Source organism: Monomorium pharaonis, chromosome 2 (assembly GCF_013373865.1).
Source record: "Monomorium pharaonis isolate MP-MQ-018 chromosome 2, ASM1337386v2, whole genome shotgun sequence".
Taxonomy (NCBI): Eukaryota; Metazoa; Arthropoda; class Insecta; order Hymenoptera; family Formicidae; genus Monomorium; species Monomorium pharaonis.
The window spans coordinates 22,710,131-22,730,609 of record NC_050468.1 but is presented as its reverse complement, the minus strand read 5'-3'; the positions used below and the strand labels follow the sequence as shown (position 1 = coordinate 22,730,609).

Genomic DNA, 20,479 nt, shown 5'->3' with positions numbered 1-20,479 from the left:
TAATCTCGCGTATTGTAAGATGTAAAATACAAAAGAAGAATATTCAAGAATTATAAAAAAAAATATATATATACCCGTTTGAAACAAACGATGCGTTCTTTTGTTTCGCGTAGAACAAGCAACAGGAATGTCCATTGAAACAAAGTGACGATTAGTGCGATTGACATTTATTGACTGACAACAATAAAAATCTGTGCAGGTGCTCTTAACCGGGTGTCGCTGCGTAGAACTCGATTGTTACGACGGTGACGACGGATCCCCGCTGATTTATCACGGTCACACTTTTACTACGAAAATACCATTTCGCTCGGTCGTGGAAGCGATCGATCGAAGCGCCTTTGTCAGTTCCCCATATCCCGTAATTCTCTCCATCGAAAATCACTGTTCGACAAGTCAGCAAACTCGTATGGCTCAAATATTTCAGGTATATATCCTATTAATTAAATCTAGCAAATTATTTTCTTATTGATTATCATCGTCTAAGCCGAGTCACGAACAAAGGATATGTGTCGTTCCAGGCTGTTTTTGGTGAAAAATTGGTGACGAAATTTCTCTTTGAATCCGACTTCAGTGACGATCCTCAGCTGCCTTCGCCTTCGCAGCTTCGTTACCGAATCTTGATAAAAAATAAGAAGATGGTAGTCGATCCTGCCGGCCCTTTGTCACACACGCCCATCAGTCACCGTGGGAAAATGCTCATGTCGGATCGCGCATCCTCCATGAAGCAAATGCGGACTGACGTAAGCAGCGCATCGGTCGTCGAATACTTTAGCGAGGACGAAGACGACGAGGAGGACGACGACGAGGATGACAACATCGATGGTAAAAATGATACTTTATCAATATTGGAGTGCGCTTGAAAAATTTAGTTCGCGCGATTCCAACCACGATCTACATTTCCCAAAAGCACACCGGAGTTCGCTATTAATAGACCACTGTTCTTAATCTTTCCTAAGCCCAGGTTTAAATACGCCACAGCGTGCCACATTGTTCCCGTATCTTACTTAATTGCTGCTTATCCCCGAGTTTAGTACAACGATAAATCCAAACCCTCTCTTGCCCACTTACGTTCGAGAAATATAACAATTGCAACCAGTGAAAAACTCACCGAAGCGAATTGCTTTGCATATAATTTACAGATAATTCGATTTCGAGTTACGAGAGATATCTGGGTGGCGCTCAAATGTCGCACGGTCGTTTGAAATCGGATCCAGGCGGGGTGGACGACAAGACGCAAAAGCAGAGCAGCCAGATAGCCAAGGAGCTGTCGGACTTAGTGATTTATATGCAGGCGATTAAATTTCGCGGATTAAACACCATGCCAGCCGCACCGGGAAAAATACGTCATCAATCGCATACGGGGCCAGTTCAGAGGCACAGCATCGCCGGTATAGGACCCAGCAGTGTAGCCTCCTCGTCTGGATCACCGCAATCGCTTTCGACGTCCGCTTCAATCGCGAGCGGCGGTAGCAACATTGATAATATCTTCAAGTTAGTTTCTCATTGTAAAATATTTTCTCTGTTTATTTTTGTACTTACATTGGAAAAAAAACTATTGTATAAATTAAAAATTCGGTAGATTATAAATCCGTATGTCTATTGAAAAATGAATAAATCAAAATTCTTCTAGAAATCGTCACATTAATTTTACATTTAATTCTGTTACACAAGAATTTTTAAATAATAATAATAAAATTATTTAGTTTAGTTAGCTTAGCATTTTGTATTAAAAAAAAAATATCGAAGGAGGGAAGAAGTTTTATAAATTTAACAAAAAATGCTAATCAAATTCTTATAATTAAATTTATCGAACATTCTAACTATAAAATATCAAATCATATTATAAAATAATATAAAATATTTAATCAGAAATTCTGTTTAATCTTATCCACATACATTCTATCTGTACACTAAGAAAAATGTTTTGATTATATATCTTATAATAAAGAGACATTTTGTCTCGCTGTATAATTGTCACGTTATTTGCAATGACATTTTCTTAGATTCTTATTTTTTTGTTTTTTTTTAAACTTTATTTTGACAAAAAGAGAAATGTTTTTATTATATCAACAAAAAGTACATACAAAATGTACATTCTGATCATGCAATTAAATAGAAGTTCTGAGTAACGTGATTGAGTTTCTGATGATTATTATACATATTTTTTATAGATCTAGAATGTTTGATAGATTTAACAGTAACTATCAAATCTAATTTGTACCTTTCTAGTGGAATCTACCAGATTTTTAATTTATACAACAAGATTTTTTCCGTATAATCGCTCTTGTTCGATGGATATTGATTTTACACATTAAAAGAATAAGAACCATTGTGATAAGTACTTTTTTTTATATTAGATCCACTCGCGGCCTTGCCATGCCAGTCTGCTTTCAATGTTCGTCTATAAATGAAAATCAAGCGAAGAAGATCTGTCGGAAGCAGCCGTTAGGCGTGATTGCCCATGCAGAAACGCAACTCATTCGAACGTACCCTGCAGGAATGCGCATCGATTCTACAAATTTCAACCCTGTAATATTTTGGGCTTTCGGAATCCAAATGATTGCATTAAACTATCAGACTGATGATGCGGGATTAAATCTAAACTCAGCCATGTTCGAGCAAAGCGGTCAATGCGGATACGTTAGAAAACCGTCGGTGATGTGGGACAAGGGACACATGATGTACAGGTGAATTTACACTCATCTATATTTCTTACAAACTTTCTAATTATGTGACAATAATAATGTAATTATTAACGTAATATGCATTCCTTAAGATATCGATTAATTTATAAATTTGTAAGCAACAGTTACTAAATGATCTATTTTGCTCTCTGTTGATGTCATGTTCCAAAAGATTTATCTTTACTAAAAGAACATTTTCATATTTAAAAAAAATATATATATAGAAACAGAGAATTATTTCTAAACGATCATTATCTCTCGAACATCTTCTTGACAACAATTGTAAATGTTTTGACAGACGGTTCAATCCTTGGGATAAAGAGTTTGACGGGCTGCACTCTGCACATTTAAGTCTATCAATAGTCTCAGGACAATATGTCTCGGTTACGAATTTCGCCACCAGCACGTACGTCGAGGTTGAGTTGATCGGTATACCGATCGATTGTGCGAAGCATAAAACAAAAGTGATCCAGAACAATGCATTGAATCCCATCTGGAACGAAAAATTCTGCTTCCAAGTGATGTTCAAGGATCTCGCCTTTCTACGTTTCGGCGTTATCGAGGCAAGTTCTCATCACGTAATCGCGCAACGCGTTATACCGCTCAAGTGTTTACGGCCCGGCTACCGACACGTACGATTACGATCCTGTAAGAACAAGCCGCTAGCCCTTTCTACGCTCTTTATCTATTCCCGCTTGGAAGAGGAAAGTTTGGACTATAACACCTGCTGCCGTGATCACAAAGAATCGTCTAAGCGTCTCTCGTCAAGCAAAGAGCCTGAGAAATTGAGCACCGTTGATCCCGGATCTCTGGGTGGCGTCACCTTAAAGAGACGAATGTTCTTCTTGATGGTCTACCATGTGATACCGGACGAACCATACACCATTCTGAAGGTAACCCAGGAGAGTACTACGCAAGAGGTGATGCTGCAGGCGTTACAGAAGGCGGGGATATCGCCGGATCACGTAGATGAATACATCTTGGTGGAAGAAGTGTCCCGCGGATGGGAGAAAAAGGACATGGAAGAGCTACCGACTCAACGCGTGCTGGATCCTACGGAACATCCCCTTCAAGCACAGGCCTTGTGGAAAGGACAAGGTCGCTTCCTACTGAAGAGAGTAGGCGATGATCCGAGCAGTAGAGCATGGCTTGCCTCTATTAGAAGCACAGCTGGCCACTCGAAACTTGATACCAACACGAGGGACCAATCTACTCACATATGGGACGAGGCAGATACCTTTCTGGTTTGCGTCTATAACGTCTCGCCCGAAATCCCTTATGCAATTCTACGCGTGCCGATAAGCAGCTCGGCGCAAGATGTGCTCGCGCAAGCTTTAATAAAGGCCAGAAGAATGGAGAACCCGTCTAAGTTCGCTCTAGTCGAGGAGCTGGAATGGGGTGGCGCAGGCGCTGTTGGAAGTGGAAATCGTCAGCTGAGAGTTTTGAGCGATGACGAGAATGTTTACACCACGCAGGCCTTTTGGAAAACTCTTGGTAGGTTTATTCTCAGAGAAAGAGAGCAAGCCATTCCGAGACGGAACTTATTACCCGCGACTCTCGACCGGCTCAGCAAGGGATTTTCCGTGGGCAGATCAGTGTCTCTGCCGGGATCCAGTAAAGAAAAGGTGCCTGTTTCGGAAGCACTGTCAGACCCCACGTCTAGAGGCCTGAGACAGCGACTAATGATGTCAGGACGTAGACGAGAAGTACATTCTGATGGGGAAGACTCACGCGAGTCCGACTTTCTGAATGCCGCTTTTCATCTGAAGAAGGTCTCGTTCAGGAAACTGATGAGCTGGAAGTCATAGTGGCAGTCAAGGGCGACATCGATATCATCGATCATCGCCGCTCGGAGAAGTCACCTGTAAGTTTGTAGTCCAATTACTGTGATCAGAATCCAGTTCTGATTATCTTGCGAAACGCTTCCTATTGCCAACGATAATATTGAGTTGCGATCTCAAATCAAAACAAGTGCTTGAGAGGATCGAAAATCGATTTCACATTGTCAAGAAATTATACAATACAGGCATCTGAGGAAGTTAGAATCTTAAAGTTAGTCGAACGATAAAGTACGATCAGAATAGTTAAATATCTATCGCGATATATACCAAAGAAATATCAGACAGCGTGTTTTTATCACTGATCATGCGGTGACTCGATAAAAAAATACAACTTCTACGATAGGCGGAAAAAGGAAGAATCGATTTCCTCAGAAAGCAGAATAATTTTTTGGAAAACATCAATGTTTGGAAAACAACGCAACATTCTTAAACTCGATTGCGCACGCGATTATTTCCGTGATATTTGAGCAAAAGATTGGAGGAATAAAATCACCATTGCTACAGACAGCAACTTCGGCGAATTGAATTTTCCCAAGAAAAACTCGGACGGTACTGAGATGAAGATTATTACGCCGCCATTTTCAAAGATTTTTCAAGAGTTTTAAAAATATAGCATATCTGAAGTAAAACGACGTAGCACAATCATTAAGTGGCAAAGCGACGATTCTCTTGAATCCTCTTAAGTTTGCATGAGAGCCAAGCATCATATATAGATTTCGTTACGTGGCAGTAAATTCAGTATCAGCGGGTCGATGCCGTAGCTGCCGCATTCGACAGAGACGCGCTGGCGCGTCGTAAGAAAAAAAAAAAAGAATTAAATGCCACGCGTCGCGCCTGATTTTATTATTTTTGTACAACGAAGGAATAAGAAGAAGGAGGATTGCACCGGGCGATCTCTAATTTTGCCAAACGACGATTCTAAGTGATTTTAGAACCGCGACACATTCATAATAATTAGACGTATCGGAAGTGCTTCCCTATTTGAATCCATGTTTTCATTTGAAATGTGTATATTGGATCCGCCGCCGTTTAATCGATAATATGCCGTTATCTTCAAGGAAATTTCCGCAGCTTCACGTGACTTCCCGTCATTCGTAAGCGAATCATCTTTTTAATCATTTACGTCGTACCTGAGATTTTCCATTGATACAAAAGAGTTGCCCTTCCGCGCGAAAGAACTCTGTAATAAAGTTATATATCGCTGTTATCGCACTTTGTTTGTTCGCTCTATTAATGTTAACAATTTCTTTCTGCGTCTAGTCGACCATGTGATAAGGAATTTGAGTATAGAATCCAATGATACATCGTAATGTATATTGAGAGTTGCTACTTAAAGATCGTATTTACTATATATTGTTAACGCTAGAGGGTAGATCGATGTTGCATTCTCGATTACCGCCCCTCTCTCCTGACTGTTTTAGCGAGCGTATGTATACATAGATTGTAAATACGAGACCAAGGAGTGTCGATCGAGCGTAAAAACGCGTCCGAATGTGCGCTATCGCTCTATTCAATTATTTTTTCACGTGACAAGGCATTCGCGCGTCGACGAGCCTCGTCGCACACTCGAAGCCGGCAGCCTAATTTTATGAAAAAATAATTTCGCTAATAATGCTAATTAATTAACTAATGAGGAAACAATATGGAATCTGATGTCGCAAACCAGTGAGGTCGCGAAATAGCCTTGCCCCGTCTTCCACGTCTGAATCGTTCCAGATATTTTATATTTTTTCGAGATAGCCCCCCGCAGACTGACTTTTTAAGTGAATCTGTATGACACGAAAGCGCCGGGATTTTTCAATGCTGTGAGAAAAATATATGTGAGATATAATATATATACACTCTCTAGTCACATATCCTTCCCCGAGATCGTGCTTCGCGACGTCACTGGGGACTCTATATATTTTTGGATACCACTTCCTTCCTTATCCTTCATCTCTCCGAAAATACTTAGTCACATATCCACACAAGAGACCAAACGGGCGAGACAGATAAACGAAATAAGAAACGAGAGACAAACATGCAGACCAATTACATTTGTACACATGTCCTTGAGTAAAGAAAAAAAAATTAAAAGGAACATTATTTGATAGAGTAATTTCTATGCAAGAAGGATATAAAGCGTAAGAAAACAGTTGTCCTATCGAACAATGAAAAGAAAAATACAATAATTTGGCTGGTCTAATTTGTAGATCAAAATCAGAAGAGAAGTAAGATCTAAACGAATTATTTATAATATCGTTAGATTGCAATCGTAAAGCACTTTCACAAATACGTACTGGTCAGCATCTAATTAATAATCATTATATTATTAAGTATTTGACAATATTGTAAGGTGACGTTATATTTCTTTTAAAATGTATTTTCCGTTGTCTCTACAATTTTTGGGAACAACGTTATATATGGGAATACTTTTCTCAATCGACATATTATAATTTCTTTTCTTCTCTAGAAAAGATATCCTACATTATAGAAATCTAGAATACATTTATCTCTTTACCTCTCTTCTATTTTCCAATCATTTTGCATGTAGCAGTAGCTGCAATGCATGTTAAAAATTTGCAAATGTTAAACAACCGAAGACAAATAAATGAAAAAATAACGGAACAGCTCGGCAAGCGCAACAGGTACACATGTATTCCCGTCATTGCGTGCAGTTTACTAAAAGATAAGCGAGATCAAAGTACATCCCGGTACACCGCAACAGTATTTAACAATACTTAATACGTAGCAGCATCCTCAAGGAACATTATGTACATAGCAGTAACGAACAATGGCTACTAATAACGTTAATTAATTACTGTAATAAATATTCGACGCTCCTTGGACCTCCGATTAAACCCCCTTATCAAGAAGATCATCGATTGTAAAAGGACAGTGTCTATCAAGCGTTGCATCTCGGTTGCAACCGTTGTAACCATTCGTCATTGTGCCGCCGCCGGGCAATAAATTGCGTACAACTACCAAATTCGTCTCTCCGAAAGCACGGACGCCGTCGGCAAGACAATATTATTCTCCACAAAATCATGATTTAGGTTAGTAAAGTAAAATAATAATTACGAATTCATCTCATTATGTAATTTTGATTTCAGTTTAATATTAAAATGCGCGCGAACCTCAATGTTTTGTTGTAAATTATGAGATATAAGTTATATGAATTGTGTACAAGATTAGATTACATCTACTTCATTAAATTCGAAAATCGTAGATAAGATAACAATACGCTGTTCATTCCAGATTGTTTAGTTTAACCATTTCATTAAGCTATCTCATCGACATACGTGATATAAAATATTTATTATATATTATTACTTAGGATTATTATTTATTATAAAGATATCTAAATCAAAGTCTTTAACGCTGAATTGAATCGAATTTTATTTCTTTATTCGAATCTGAATCGACCCGAATCAATAAAATTTTATTTGAATTAAATTAAGTTGAATCGTTGAAATGCGTCTTTTAATTATTTTTATTTATACTTAATGATATTTACATATTAATTATTATATTTAGTTATGTTGAAAGTAATCATTGATAGTCTGAATTTTAAAACATAATTTTTAAAAATTGCTATGTGAGAAAAATAATATCGATTTTATGTGAGAGAAATAATATTTTAAATATGATTTTATAAAATTGTCAATACATAATATTCAAAGATATTGGATTAAAAATTTTGAAATAGTTCATATTTGAATCGTATTCAAATAGTTCCCACATCTCTAATTTATTATTTAGCTTTAAATAGAATTTGTTCCGAAATAATAAATAAAATATTTTACTTTTTATCGCGTAAAATCTATATTTATCTATATAAATCAGAGAAATAAAATTTAATATATAAAACGCGTGTTTTCGACGGCATCCATGCTCAACAATATTTCAATCTTTTGCCCGTCATCTATTTTTTTCGAGATTGACAACAAAGAACTCGAGTATTTAAGAGCGGTGCGCACACGCGAAACAATTACTTCTTAATATTTTTGGGACCACTCTGATTAAGGACACTATCGAGCGCGAGCTCTCAGGAGCCGATCCTAAATGTAAACGGTACCAGTATTAAGGCTCCTTGTTTTTTTCGTCGAAAGCGCGAACTTCACGAAGAAAGTAGGAGAAAGGAAGAGCAGGACAGAAACCGAACGGAAGACTATCCTCGAGAAGATCGAACAAAAGGCCGAATAAATGGATGCTGAAGCTCATTTTAAACAATCTACAATTCGCGTCAAAATTTAGGATGGAATACAATTTACAATCTTACCTGGAACATGTAAAACAAAAAACATTCGGAGATTTAGAATACACTTACATACGCTCTAAATCTCGTAGAGTGAAACATCATTTGAAAAGATTGAAAATTAAGCTTGTGCAATTTTTCGAGATTTTGCCACTCTAATAAGTCTAAACTTACTTCAATATAGTAGAAATTGAGCTTGTGCTATTTCCGAGTGATTTTTTCACTCTACGAGATTTCAAAAGTTTGTAAAATATAAATTGAAATATATACATACGACAAAATATCACATATAAAATTATAAAAAACAATCTAATTTAAAATCTGATGCGAATTATATATCATTTAAAATAAACTTAATGTCGGCCGGCCATATCCCTAATTGTACATATCCGTGATTCTTCGGTAGCTGTTATGTTATAAAAAGAAAACGCACGTAATACATATAAATATGATCGTATATACGTACAATATGCGTTATTCTCGAAGGGCCGTCGAGCGGCATTTTTGTGGCATGTTTCGAAGTTAAAGAAAAAAAAAAAAAAACAGAAGAATTATCCTTAATCGTGACGAAAAATGCGATAGTTACAATAGTGAGATGGAACGATTTAAAAAAAAGAGATAAATTGATTAATTAACATTTATAATTGATTAATTAGGAGATTGTATTCTCGCCGCATGCAATCGGGCTGGCACTGATTTCGCGCGGTGCGTCGATTTCTGATCGATAATACGATCAGATATAACACGAGATGTCTTGTTTTGCATAATTATAAACTTCATCATATACGTATCACACTTCTTGCAAGCGCAAGGGTTGCTGCCCGCGTGTCTCGTTGATGGCTTTCTCCGGCCCATTGTCAGCAAGTACCGCTATGACCGGAAGAAAATTATATATGCAAATTAACGAACCATGCAGCAATTAGTTAAATCGCCGAATAATAACTATATATATATGTATATATATATAGTTACCATGAAGAAGGGAACCAGATTAATCGTAATCGTTTCTTGCCTACTTCTCTGAAATTTTATCTCGTTCAACAAATTTTTAAAGACTATTTATTAAATAATACAATAATTAATTTATTGTCTCTTGGAAATGGCTCGAAAAATGTAGAACAGAACGATCTGATATTTTTGATGTACTTTATATTACAAATGTATATTTTGAATTCTATTTTCAAATATTATTCAAAAGTTTTGATCTCTAGCATTATAATTTCGTCATTAACATCTGATTTCTGTTGTTGAACCTTTAATTAGTGTCCACATATTATTGTTGTATGCATGTAAAATTATACTTTTTGTAAAATTCATCAGATATAGATTGGTTAAGATAAAAAAAGATTTTTGTGAACTTTATATGTTGAAATATTAACAAGTAACGTGCCATTGTATTCCATGCATTACAATCGCCATTAAGCCGCGATGCTTGAGGAGCAAAGTGGAGGATGAAAGATTTGTAAAACGTAAAAAAAAGATGTTATTATCGCTAAAGCAGAAAACTTCTTTCCTAGTACGCGTACAATATGCCGTAGCATTTCGTCACATTTAAATGACAATTATTACAAAATAAAGAAAAGAATGAGCATTATACGAGTAGCCGCTAACATTAATAGAATTCTCTTTGGCGTTATTATGTAAACACTCGAGTAGCCTCCGTTCTCGTTTTGAGAAACAAACAAAAGCATGTAATACCCGTTAAATTAAAAAAAAAGCATGCGACCATCTTGGCAACTTATAGAGAATTTACCATTACAATAATATATTAATACTATTGACATTGTTGAGAAAAAGGATCTACATGTAAATATATAAGCATAAAGCATTTTTATAAATAATTATAGTCCACTGTTATTTTCAGCGAGAAATTTTCCTCTTTACCTCTCCTTACGTATCCTTATAAATTTAAGTATAAGAAATATTTCTATATAATTTCTATTATATATAACTTATCTAAGAAAACTAAATAACGAAAAGAGTGTCTTTTAAATTGACAATTAATTTTAATAGATTCTTTAAATTATATGAAATTTATGTTGAGATCGTCCCTGTTTCTAGAACATTTTATAATTTTTAGATTTTGCGTTTGTAAAGTGTACGATTAGCGCTTTACCAAAAAATATTTCTCCGATATAAGAATATTTTTTTAAATAAGATAATATATTAATTATATGTTATAATCTATCTAGTTCACCTATTCTTGAATTTGAGCCTATAATATAGTGAATATTACCAATTATTTAATGTTACAAAGTACAACAAAATATTCAACGTTAAAAATGTATAAAATTCTGGATGTTAATTACACATTAGCTTCAGTACAATCATAAAGTAAATTTCAATTTGTCTAACAAATTTAATGTTTTCTAACATTTAATACTTTTATCGTTAGTATATACTTTTGTTATTTAACGTTTTACAAACAAGAGGACAACCTATCTTATCAGCACTCGACGAGAAAGAGTATATTTAGTTACTGGTCGCCGTTTAGTACGTTTCGCATCACTGTTCTCGTAAGATTTTACGTTACCGCGCTTATAACACGATGTCCGTAAGTATATGACATTCATGGTATTCATCGCACAAATGTAGTGAAACGATCAAATAGCAGCAATAGATATACATATACAAAAAAATCACATATAGCACTACTAAAAAATGCAATAAACTGTAGAATTATTGTGCCTTGTATATCGCACTTTTATTATAGATATCGAATGCTATCTGTTGCCACATAAAAATTTCAATTAAAACCGCTGATTATACTATAGCTGCGTTCCGATATTCACTGCCAGTACTGAAAATCTATAGTTTACATCACATATATTACTGTAGATTTTCAGTATTGACAGTAAATATCGAAACGCAGCCTATGTTTCGGAAGTTATCAATTTATTAAATGATATATTAGCAGTATATTAAAATGACAATTATTATGTATAATATTATCTTCAATAGAGAAAAGATAGAAGGTGATTTATATAATATATGTATATGTATCATATATTCGTATGTACATTAATTTATTTGTATGTACATTTCTATCATTAATTAAATACTAAATGTATTAAATTATACAAAAAAATTATAATATTTTAGAATTCTTTATAATATTATAAATATTAACTTATAATATTTACATTTTAATTAAAAAAAATACAAATTACAATTTTTACAATTTTTTCTTTTGTATTGATTATCTTTATTATTATTTTCTTATTCCCGTAATTTCTCATAAAAATAAAAATTATAAAAAAATTTTAAAATAAAATAATTCTAAAATAAAAATAGAGGAAATAAATTATACTTTTAGAAATAAAAAGAAAGTACACATTTTATTTTTAAGAATATTGCCATTGCGTTTCTTATCTTAAAAATATTCATCAAGAACAATAAAATGTTTATATAAAAATTAATTTATAAAGTAAAATTTGTGAAAAACTGTGACACATAATTTCTGACATCTAGTACAATTATTATTATCCATACAGAGAAAAAACTATAATGCAAATTAAATTATTATAACAAAACTAATTTACATACACATTTACATGTCACTCTAACGTAAATTTAAAAACTAAATTAAAAAATATAAACTTTTTATAATATTGTTGAGAATTAATTTAAAAATTGTAGCGCTTGTCGTACACCTACAAAGGTCTTATTGTTCCTGCATTTACTCCTTTCAATAAAAATGGGTAATTAATTTATATTCACATAAGCTCTCTGATAACAGCTAGTATTAAACTACATGATAATCGACATTTATTTAATTATTAAAATTTAATAGATCTCTTAATTTGGATATTATTTCAAAATATGCAACGTATTTAGCAAAGAAAGGGATTAAAGGTGTACTTGGTAAGTCAATTTTACTTAACGCATTTAACGCATTAAATTTTTGCCGAAAAGAACTTCGCAAAATAATTTTAAAAAAGAAAAGACATAAATATGTAATAACTATTATTTTTAATTAAAACAGTAATTTTTTACATACTTGTCTTTTTTATAGTTAATGGTACAAATGGTGAAGGAATGTCAATGTCTGTTGCCGAAAGAAAACTTGTTGCCGAAACTTGGGTAAAAGCAACAAAAGAAACAAAACAACACTTAATGGTTCAAATAGGAGGAACTTCTCTTCCTGATGTTATCGACCTTGTAGGTGTAATTTTAACGTATACAAAGAATTCATATTTACTTCAACCTGCGATTAACAAATTAAAAATAATTCGTAGGCGAAGCACGCAAGTGATTTATCCGTGGATTCTATACTTTGCTTACCAGAATTGTATTTCAAACCTACTACTTCTAAACAATTGATTGAATATTTAGAAATAGTTGGCAAAGCAGCGCCAAAAACACCATTACTGTACTATCATATTCCCATGATGACGAATGTTAATAGTAAGCGGCCTTTTTATATATTAATATACGCATTCTGTATACACAATCAATTGACATAATTGGTAAGATTCATATTTCTTCATATGTATCGTATAAATATTATGCACAAACATTTTGTAGTACACATGGGGCAGTTTCTTGAATCGATTAATAATAAAATACCCTCATTTGTGGGTATAAAATTCACTAGCTTCAACTTGGAAGAGGGTGCGCAAGCGCTAAATGCCAATAATAGAAAATATGCTATTTTTCTTGGCAATAATCAGGTAACAAGCTAAAAGTTAACTTACAAAGTTGAAAACTAGAATCAGTAGAAAATAAATTAGAAATACATAGTAACTGCCCAGAAAAAAATCTCCTTATCAAAACAGATCAAATTAATTGACGAAATTAGATCTGGGGCTCGATTCTTGAATTCATTTGCAAGAGAAACGTATTCGCAAATTCTGTTCTTACAGAAAAGTTGGAAATTTATTGGCTATCGCATGGCTTTTAACTAATAAACTTGCAACTTTTCTGTTAGAGCAGGTATTTGCGCATACGTTTCTCTTGCAAATAAATTCAAGAATCGAACTCCTGTTCTGATATAATTTAATTTATAATTTGATCCCTGATATAAACATTTCTTCCTGATGGGTGACCAGAACATAAGTTCCTGATTATTATAAGTTATTAGTTATACTCTAGTTTATTTTTATTCAATTATTTTATATTTTGACACAATAAAGATAATATGTATTCGATCTGATTTGATTCTTTAGTTAATAAACGCCGCATATGCATTGGGGATGAATTCCTTTATATTAAGCAGCATAAACATATTTCCGGAACTTGTATTGGATCTTCTTGCTGCTTGCAAAGATGGAGATATGTTAAAAGCTAAAGATATACAAGAGAAGCTTTCACGCGCAGTACTTGCTATAATGAAACATGGTAAATATCATTTTCGTATCTGACAAAGCACTAATATATTATTCCAAATCGATTATTTGCAGGTAATCGCGTACAAGCTATGAAAATGGCAATGGCTCTTCTTACTGACATTGATACAGGACTATCTCGTGCACTACCTAAATCTATTTCTACCGAAACTATAACGACTATAATAAAAGATTTAACAAACTTAGGATACCAGCCAAAAATTGAAAATAGACATTATTGACAATATATTAAAATAAAAAAATATTGATAAAAAAATTAATTGAAATTAAATATATTATTAAGAATATTTTCTTTCTCTGGGATATCGTATTTATATAACTTTTACTCTATTATTGCTTTTATCAATCTATAAACTAGACTTTGTACTAAGAACAAAAAAATTTTCAAATTTGTAAAAGAAATACATACAAATTCTCGTTGCAAAAAAATGATTGATTAATCGGTAAAACAGACCTAGCTGTCTCTAGCATTCTCTTTAGAACTTTACATACGATACACAAGTGGAAGATTCACATTACCACTCTTTAAATTAATGCGCGCGCGTTTTCCTTCAACCTTCTCCATTGCATCACTGAAAGGGAAATCTATTCCCCCACTTTCACACATAATATTCGTGCTACTGGCGCGCATCGTCGCCGCGCACCGGCGCATGTCGCAACTTGCTGGCTTGCTTACACCGTACATGTGGTTACGAGTCTCAAATATTCTCAATGGTTACGTTTAGAAAACACAAGTGAGCGGTCAGTGATTATTGGTCCTTGCTGTTAGATCTCTAAATTTAGACCAATTATATTAGCGAATTACTCACTGTTGTGCAACGGTGTGTTTTCTGTGATCACCGCATTACTGGGTAACAAGTACTTCACAGCTGTGATCAGCTGTGATAGTTTCTAACCTCATGGCTAACGTAAACAAAACTCGGTCTCGCTCATCCTTCAACATAGACACGAAAATAAAAGCAATCGAGGATATTATAAAAGGTGTACCAACAGCCAAGATTGCTGCAAACTTACAATGCAACCCAGCAACCGTTAGATCGTGGAAGAAAAGACAACAGTCATTCAAGGATTCGATTCAAAACGACACAGATCTGTCAAAAAAAAGGATCTGTAAAGTGAAAAATAGTCGAGTCGATGAAGCGCTGTGGATTTGGTATCAGCAGCATCAAACTGAAGGAATACCTCTAAGTGGACCTCTTCTTCGAACGCAAGCTTTGAAATTCCACGAGCAATTAGAAAAATCAAAACATTTTCAAGCAAGTGAAGGTTGGTTTTCAAAGTGGAAGGAACGTCACAACATCCGAAATATTTCTGTAAGTGACGAAAAATTATCAGCAGATCACACGGCTGCTGAGAAATTCAAGGTTAAGTTTAATCTGGTTTAATCTAGCCTGTCACACGAAGTTGTCTCCTTTCCACTCGTGTCTTTTATTATGTTTCGCATAGCCATTTGAATTTGCTGTCAAAGATGCTAGCTTGATTCGTGCCACATAGCGCTCTTTCCCCCCTCTCCTCTCTCTCTCTCTCTACCGATAAAGTAGGGTTATTTTGCAATGCCACAATTTCTCACAATATTACAGTGAAAACTCCCGGGACAGCAATGCGGAATTTCTACTGTACACACATACAAAATCTCGATCATTATAAAAATGATTGCTTAATCAGTAAAAGAGACCTGTCTCCAGGATTCTCTAATTTGATATACGATATATAACAAATAACTAGCGACATCCGTTGGCGCTTACGACTTATACGCAGAAAAGACTCTTTAATGTTTCACAAACAAAATAATCTTATCAGTATATAATGAAAAAAAAAATATTTAGGTAATCTTAGATAAGTTACTGTTTAGTTCTTTTCGGTGCTCTCATATAGTCATACATTACTCGCGTTTGTAACACAATGTCCGTAAGTAAATATGATATTCACAATATTCATCATTTATAATTAAATGATAAAATAAATAATATTTAACTAACGTAACTGTATGCATTCTGTAATGATTAAATATTACATATATAATTATATGTATTACAGATTATACGTATTACATGTTATATGTATTACATATTACATATATAATTATAATTTAACACAAAGTAAACATATGGTTCTATTAAAAATTGTGATTAATTGCAATTAATTATTGAGTTATGCAATGCATTTGATGTATCAATCATACTGTCATAAAATGAAATGTCATGTGAATTAAAGATGATCATGATATACATGCTTCAGAAATTTTCTAATTATATTATAATGCTAATCATTATGTACAGTGAGAACAACTGTATACAAAAATTATTAATAAATCTATATCAAAATTTATATTAAAATATTTATTACCTAGTATAAAGAATGCATATGTAATTTTATAAATCTTTTTAGAGAGAGGGAAAGAGAAAGGGGAGAGGGAGAAACTTTCCTACAGACTTTTATTCTTTTTTTATTTTTTGTAATTAAGAACAAAAATAAGAATTATAGACACACAGATTCTAAAATAAAAAAATAATTAAATATGAATAATACCAGAATAAACAAATTTATTTCATACTTTGTTTCAAAGTTTTTATTCTTTTAATAAATAAAATGTATTAAAAAAAAACAAAATTCATATTTAAAATAATTTTGTTGTACTTTCTTTTTTTAAGCATATGCTTACTAAAAATGATTAATTTATTTGAAAAACCACGACATATAATTTTTTTGTATTCAATGTTTTTATTATTTAAATAGAGAACAAAATAAGTATGTACAAAGCAAAGTAGTAATCCCAAGAAGGGATTGCATAAATATTTGTGTGTGAGATATATATTGATATTGTAAAACTAAATAAAATAAATTACAAATTTTTTACAATGTTGTAGTTCCAACGATTATCGTACACCTATAGAGGTCTTATTGTTCCTGTATTAACTCCTTTTAATAGTAATGGGTAATTACTTGTATCTATAAATTCTCTATAGTAACAATTTATTTTAAACTGAATTATAATGACTGCTCTTCACCCTGATATTTATTAGATCTCTAAATCTGGACATTATACCACAATATGCGACACACTTGGCAAAGAAAGGAATTAAAGGTATACTTGGTAAGTCTGGTCTTCAAAATTAATTTAATTATTTAAATATAACTTATAATAATATTAATAAAATTATTAAATTCCTATGTAAAAAATGCATAAAAAATCATTTTAAAGAAAGAAAGAAAGATATATAATATATAATAATTACTTTAAATTATATATAAAATAATTATTTGCATATTTATATCTTCTCACAGTCAATGGCACAAGTGGTGAGGGAATGTCAATGTCTATTGATGAAAGAAAACTTATTACTGAAGCCTGGGTAAAGGCAGTAAGAGAAACAAAGCAACACCTGATGATTCAAGTAGGAGGCGCACCTCTTCCCGATGTTATTGAACTTGTAGGTATAATTATTAATATATGACAATAACATTTACCTCACTTTTTGCGATTAAATAACAAAATTTTTTAAATTATAGGCGAAACACGCAAACAGTCTGCGTGTAGATTCTATACTCTGCTTACCAGAATTGTACTTCAAGCCTACTACCCCTGAACAACTGATCGAATACTTAGAAATAGTAGGCAAGGCAGCACCAGAGACACCGTTACTATACTACCACATTCCTATGCTAACTAATGTTAACAGTAAGCTGTCTTTCAATATTTTAACATACTACATAATCAATTGATATAATTGGCAATATTGATTGTTATATTACAAGTACCACGTATAATTATTTTGTAGTACACATGGGGCAGTTTCTTGAATCGATTGGTGACAAAATTCCTTCATTCGTGGGTATAAAATTCACGAGTTCCAATTTAGAGGAAGGAGCACAAGCACTACGTGCCAATAGTAGGAAATATGTTATTTTTTTAGGCAATGATCAGGTAATAAAACAAATTATTTCAGTTATTTAGTAAATTTAGTAAATGTAGTTCATAAAGTTTAATGTAAGATCTAAGACTTCTTGAATAGAAAAAAACTACTAAATGCTAAACTGGATATTAGCCAGTTATTGGATACATTCTATCTTATTTTCTATCCATTTTGCATTCTCTTATTCCATCATAAATATATTTGATCTGATTTGATTTTATAGTTAATAAACGCTGCATGTGCATTGGGGATGGATTCTTTTATAGTAACCAGCGGAAACATGTTTCCGGAACTTATACTGGATTTACTTGCTGCTTGCAAGAATGGAGATACTTTAAGAGCTAAGGATATGCAAGAGAAGCTTTCAAGCGCAGTAATTGTTATAATTAAACATGGTAAGTGAACATTAAACATGATATTTTGTATCTAAACGATTATTATGAAAGTTAATTTTTAGGTAACTGGGTGGAGACTATGAAAATGGCAATGACTCTTCTTACTGACATTGATACAGGACTACCTCGTGCACCGCTTAAATCTATTTCTTCGGAAGCTGTAGTAATTATGACGAAGGATTTAACGAACTTAGGATATAAACTAAATTAAATTGATATTACTGACAATATATTAAAATTAAATATTATTAAGAACATTTTCTTTCTCTAGGATATGGTATCTATATAACTTATTGTATTATATTATCAGTTTTTTTTTTTTTTCCAATAAAAAAACACGTATAAATGTTATACAATGATGTGCACATTTTCCTAAAATAATTATCTTCAATAATCAAAAAACATGGACAATTTTTTCTTATTTCCTAGTTGACTTTTTGTAAAAGAAACAATACAAAAGTTATCTTATTTTTAATTAGTTTCTGTCTTTTTAATATGACTATTATTTATTTGTTTATTAAATAAATTTTACAAAGAAATAGACTAGTATAAACATATATGGGTATGTTTTTGTATACATTTATATGTTTTTATACGAAAAATTTTTTATCAAGAATATTTTGAATGTTCCAAGTTCCAAATATTCAGGCGTATTCGGCAATGGCGTAAAACAACCTGAAAATAAAAATCAACAAAATCTAAAATAAAGAATACTATTAGTATATGTATTATTATATTATATTAATTAATTAGAATTTTTTTTTTAAGAAATAATTGATAAGTTTTCTCCATCCCTTCCATTTTAACTTGCAATGACTCGTTCGAACTGTTCATGTGCAATCTGCGCGACTTTCCAACCTAAAAAAATGGCAGCCACGAGCGTGGAGTGTAACGATTTTTTAGAATTTCAGGTATTTCTAAAAGCGGTATTTATGTAACATTCATGTGTTGCACACCGCGTTGTACAAGTATAACAAATATATATACACTTAATAATGCTTAAGTCAACTTAAAGTAAGATATTAAAACGATAATTGATACCGGTTAGTTGGTTATCTTATTTTTCTTATCATACAAAAGAAGTAACTGTGACAAACGAGATTTCTCAAACTTAGCAATGCGTCGAATTTTAACATTATTATTAGAGTCACGTCTTTTTCTAGACGTGTTTGCATAGGAATGGCTTGATTAAAAGGTTAGCTGTATATTGAGGTTAGCTCACAATCAGTGCAATGAAAATATATAAGTATATAAAACTTAAATATACAATGTACCGTACACAGTTCTATATTCACGTTGTTTTCTTATATATAATAATTATAAATACAATTTTTTATTCAGATTATATGAATATACAAAATAATAAAAACGTACAATTTGTATTTCAGGATGCATTAAAAAAGATGCGACAGATAGATGATAAAATAATTTACATGCTGAACACTACAATTCCTACCGAATCTTTTAAAGCCCAAGTGGATCCTACCTCACAGTGTAAAGACTTGTATCAGCAAATAGAATCCGAGCATAAGCAAAGGACACAAGCAATCGTAAGATGTGTGGACATCACTAAGGATAAGGTGATGCGACTGAAAGATTTACGAGAGAAGGATGGTGTTGGAGATCCGACATTAATAAAAAAATTGAGAAATGAACAGACCAAACTTAGACTGCTACAGTCCGAGCTCAATATAGAGGAAGTTGTAAAAAAACGTACAACACAAGTTTATTACGAAAGATGCCGTGGATTCTATAAACCACTGCATATAGATAACGCATAAAACTTCCAAATATGAAAATGTATTGGTATATGGTCATTTAAATTCTATTCTTGAATTGTTACTCTAGAGCTATACATAGTAATTTTGTAAACGGCAATAAACTGTTTCTTAAATTACTATTATTTTGTAACAGCGATATATAATATAAATCAATTCTTTTACAAACCAAGCAACACACTTTATCCGAGTGATGTCCTAAATATATCCTTAGGATGTTCTCGTCCTTAAGATGTCTTAGAGGTCTGTGCTGTATGGAAGAAAGTTTATATTGTTTGGTAT

General features: G+C 32.8%; 4 protein-coding genes across 13 annotated transcripts in view; all 4 read left to right on the top strand.

Annotated features, from left to right (window-relative positions):
- The window catches only part of LOC105829082 (1-phosphatidylinositol 4,5-bisphosphate phosphodiesterase epsilon-1), a 135,299-nt gene extending 125,994 nt beyond the window's left edge, over positions 1-9,305 (top strand). For both annotated transcript variants that reach the window (XM_028194544.2, XM_036283297.1), the window contains 5 exons: positions 200-424; positions 519-822; positions 1,140-1,491; positions 2,358-2,687; positions 2,983-9,305. In XM_028194544.2, the coding sequence (XP_028050345.1) occupies positions 200-424; positions 519-822; positions 1,140-1,491; positions 2,358-2,687; positions 2,983-4,492 (2,721 nt within the window). In that variant the 3' untranslated portion in view covers positions 4,493-9,305. The remainder of the gene's footprint in view (positions 1-199; positions 425-518; positions 823-1,139; positions 1,492-2,357; positions 2,688-2,982) is intronic.
- A 1,441-nt stretch (positions 9,306-10,746) lies between these two features.
- Positions 10,747-14,344, top strand: LOC105829081 (N-acetylneuraminate lyase). Of its 3 annotated transcripts, XM_012667730.3 has the most exons (8): positions 10,747-11,316; positions 12,402-12,463; positions 12,556-12,626; positions 12,778-12,923; positions 13,001-13,169; positions 13,290-13,435; positions 13,931-14,102; positions 14,165-14,344. In XM_012667730.3, the coding sequence occupies exons 1-8, from the start codon at positions 11,311-11,313 to the stop codon at positions 14,329-14,331; spliced, it is 939 nt and encodes a 312-aa protein (XP_012523184.2). In that variant the 5' UTR covers positions 10,747-11,310; the 3' UTR covers positions 14,332-14,344. The 3 variants fall into 3 exon arrangements, with proteins under 3 accessions (XP_012523184.2, XP_028050348.2, XP_036139192.1); XM_028194547.2 differs by lacking the exon at positions 12,402-12,463 and having other exon boundaries at positions 12,600-12,626; XM_036283299.1 differs by lacking the exon at positions 10,747-11,316 and having other exon boundaries at positions 12,600-12,626.
- Positions 14,345-14,787: 443 nt separating this feature from the next.
- On the top strand, positions 14,788-18,770 carry LOC105831372 (N-acetylneuraminate lyase). Of its 3 annotated transcripts, none has more exons than XM_012671447.3 (8): positions 14,788-15,474; positions 16,978-17,045; positions 17,134-17,204; positions 17,396-17,541; positions 17,621-17,789; positions 17,890-18,035; positions 18,248-18,419; positions 18,482-18,770. In XM_012671447.3, exons 1-8 carry the CDS (start codon positions 15,010-15,012, stop codon positions 18,628-18,630), a joined length of 1,386 nt encoding a protein of 461 aa, XP_012526901.1. In that variant the 5' UTR covers positions 14,788-15,009; the 3' UTR covers positions 18,631-18,770. The 3 variants fall into 3 exon arrangements, with proteins under 3 accessions (XP_012526901.1, XP_012526902.1, XP_012526903.1); XM_012671448.3 differs by having other exon boundaries at positions 14,790-15,423; XM_012671449.3 differs by lacking the exon at positions 14,788-15,474 and adding an exon at positions 15,506-16,018.
- Positions 18,771-18,962: 192 nt separating this feature from the next.
- Positions 18,963-20,369, top strand: LOC105831370 (coiled-coil domain-containing protein 58). 5 transcript variants are annotated; one of them, XM_036283294.1, is made up of 2 exons: positions 18,963-19,325; positions 19,803-20,369. In XM_036283294.1, the coding sequence occupies exons 1-2, from the start codon at positions 19,232-19,234 to the stop codon at positions 20,198-20,200; spliced, it is 492 nt and encodes a 163-aa protein (XP_036139187.1). In that variant the 5' UTR covers positions 18,963-19,231; the 3' UTR covers positions 20,201-20,369. The 5 variants fall into 5 exon arrangements, with proteins under 5 accessions (XP_036139187.1, XP_012526897.1, XP_028050131.1 ...); XM_012671443.3 differs by having other exon boundaries at positions 18,963-19,330; positions 19,808-20,369; XM_028194330.2 differs by having other exon boundaries at positions 19,204-19,462; positions 19,808-20,369.
- The last annotated feature ends 110 nt before the right edge of the window (positions 20,370-20,479 follow it).

Coding starts and splice junctions, on each gene's coding strand:
- LOC105829081 (XM_012667730.3), top strand. Junction 12,627..12,777: donor AGGGATTAAAGGTGTACTTG/GTAAGTCAATTT, acceptor TCTTTTTTATAG/TTAATGGTACAAATGGTGAA. Junction 13,436..13,930: donor TTTTTCTTGGCAATAATCAG/GTAACAAGCTAA, acceptor TTGATTCTTTAG/TTAATAAACGCCGCATATGC.
- LOC105831372 (XM_012671447.3), top strand. CDS start 15,010: ATGGCTAACGTAAACAAAACTCGGTCTCGCTCATCCTTCAACATAGAC. Junction 17,205..17,395: donor AGGAATTAAAGGTATACTTG/GTAAGTCTGGTC, acceptor ATCTTCTCACAG/TCAATGGCACAAGTGGTGAG. Junction 17,790..17,889: donor TATGCTAACTAATGTTAACA/GTAAGCTGTCTT, acceptor ATTATTTTGTAG/TACACATGGGGCAGTTTCTT.
- LOC105831370 (XM_036283294.1), top strand. CDS start 19,232: ATGACTCGTTCGAACTGTTCATGTGCAATCTGCGCGACTTTCCAACCT. Junction 19,326..19,802: donor GTGTAACGATTTTTTAGAAT/TTCAGGTATTTC, acceptor TACAATTTGTAT/TTCAGGATGCATTAAAAAAG.